The 2,399-nt window shown below is 44.8% G+C and overlaps 1 protein-coding gene across 1 annotated transcript; it reads right to left on the bottom strand.

Moving 5' to 3' along the window:
• Nucleotides 1-450: 450 nt before the first annotated feature.
• Nucleotides 451-2,113, bottom strand: PAO5 (polyamine oxidase 5). Its single transcript, XM_089990464.1, has one exon. It carries the CDS (start codon nt 2,111-2,113, stop codon nt 485-487), a length of 1,629 nt encoding a protein of 542 aa, XP_089846590.1. The 3' UTR covers nt 451-484.
• Nucleotides 2,114-2,399: the final 286 nt, after the last annotated feature.

Genomic DNA, 2,399 nt, shown 5'->3' on the forward strand with positions numbered 1-2,399 from the left:
TTCCATAGTGACGTTGGTTGGATTGACTAATCTGAGATAAGTGTGACATCCCAAGCTGGAACCTGATTCTGTTGAACAATTACATATCTTTCAAACAGAATTTAAGATCTTACAGGCTGGAAAGACACTTCAACAGAGTCCTGTCCATTCAAACATAATAAGATATGGCTCCTGTGGTTAGTCGCCAACTGTGATTTCGGATCATGAATTATACATCACCACAGTAACTCTAATTACCAAAAAAGAACATAACTAAAAGATTTCAGCAGCAGACATGAAGAATTATACTTCACCAACAATTGGTTCAATACACTATTTCTCTCCCTCGCTTTTCCCTTCCTTTTACTTCTCAAGTATTATCATGCAAATCTTGGAGACTCAACATTACAAAGATTGAAAATCAATTACCTGAATAAAGAGCAACAAATAAGAGAAAACAAAAAATGAAGCTTTCTTTTTTATTCTTTTCTTTTTCCTTTCTGCTTCAAGGAACTGCAGCCCAACCATAGTGTTGAAGGAGTCTGCTTGCTTCTCTTATACCACTAAAGTAGGCTCCATGGGTAGTGGAGTAATGGGTTCTGTGTGTTGCTTCTCCTGCAAACAAAAGTTGCAGAGGATAAGTTGATGGGCTGTCATCATCACTGGAAATCTTAGGCAATGGCTCTGCTAACACATCCATGTCTTCCCCACTGGAACCCACAGCTACATAACTATATGAGCCTCTGAACAATGGGTTTGTTCCCCATCTGCTTCTCAACGATTTTACAATCTTCGCATTGTGAAGTTTCCCAATTTTAAGTTCATTTTCCTTGCAGCAGTGTTGGCATGAGTTGAGACCAAGACAGGACAGTGTCTTTGAGACACCATCAATGATTTCATCGTCACCAAGGGACTCCAGCTCCAGAGCCTCTTTGCCAGCAAACCAAGAAAGGAGAACATTGGAGTTCTTATATATGGGGCAGATTGAAACAGTCTTCTTCATCCACCATGGGATCCCACCATCATGGCCCTGTTTGTCTCTCATTTTCTTTTGATCAAAAACCATCTGCAAGAAGGGGAAGTTCACAGGATCTTCCCCAACCCCTGATGGCTCTAATTGCAGGAAAAGCTTGTCCACTACTCCAAAACCCAATTTGGATATTGCATCTCTCTTGAAAAAAGGCATGGGAGGGCTGAACATACCAGAAGTAGCTACAGTCTCAGCCTTGAGGACACCCAATGAAACAGTTATGATAACATGGTCAGCAAGCATTTTGCTCCCATCACTGAAACACAAAGAAACAGGATAGAGTGTATCCTTATCTTGCTCACTTGCATCGCTCATCCACACCACCTTCTCCACCTTCTTCCCCACCTGTATGCAACCGGCAGGGAGACTAGATGCTAATGAATGGATGACACTAGAGTACCCCTTCGCTATGGTGATCTCTTCATCTGGAAACTCTCTGTACTCACTCTCTGCCTCAAAATCTAGCTTCATCAGATCATCAGCAGATGTATAGGTGCGCTCTGTGTTCTCATGCATGGCAAACACATCCTCCTCAATCTGCAGATCCCTGTGCTGCTCTGCTGCTGAGGACCAATACAAGTCCAATCCACCACGTAGAAAAGACCCCACACTCACTCCATTCTTAGAGAACCCATTACTCCTACATCTCTTGGCAGCCATCTCTGCAATTTTGCTCTCCTGGTCACCACCACCATCATCGAATGTCTTTCTCTCTCTAGCAAACTCCATGAGTCTCCTGTAAAACGTTGAGATGGAGGTGAGAACAGAGGGGTCTGGGGTGGAACCATCTTCTGTTAAGGTGATTGGGTTGTCTGCATCCCCATCCATCCTTTCCCATGGAACCTCAGAGTGGAGGGCTTGGGCTTGTCGGGCTATGTTGTAGACTGGGCTCCCTCCTATGCCATGAATCCACGTAGCACCAACCTCTATTCTATCACCTCCAAACTCTGAGCTATAGATCCTCCCTCCTATCCTATCGCTAGCTTCCACTATGCTGAGCTCAAACAGGTGGTTGGAGCCAGCTTGGGCATGCAACCTGTGGGCTGCAGCCAGGCCAGCCATCCCTGCTCCTATGATCACAATTCTTGGTTTATTTGCCACCATTGTTGAGATGAAGGTGGACAGAAAAATGGGTATTGGAAGAATTGCAGAGAGAGAGAGATGAAAGAAGGGAGAGGGGTGTGGATTATTAGTAGAGAGAGATGGGTTAGCTCTCTCTTTGCCATGATGCTACGGTTGCTTGCTACCTCTCGAAATCGTGTAGGCCCCACAAGGTGGCAGTCAAATCTCGAATATAGACGAGGCCCTCCTTTTCTTGAACTCTATGACCTTAGGTACATAGGTATCTTTCTCTCTCTCAGGTGGGTCTTTCTGTCCCTGAGGCCGCTCT

The sequence above is a fragment of the Nuphar pumila genome, chromosome 15 (genome assembly GCF_984573655.1).
Source record: "Nuphar pumila chromosome 15, dmNupPumi1.hap1.1, whole genome shotgun sequence".
NCBI lineage: Eukaryota > Viridiplantae > Streptophyta > Magnoliopsida > Nymphaeales > Nymphaeaceae > Nuphar > Nuphar pumila.

Coding starts and splice junctions, on each gene's coding strand:
- PAO5 (XM_089990464.1), bottom strand. CDS start 2,113: ATGGTGGCAAATAAACCAAGAATTGTGATCATAGGAGCAGGGATGGCT.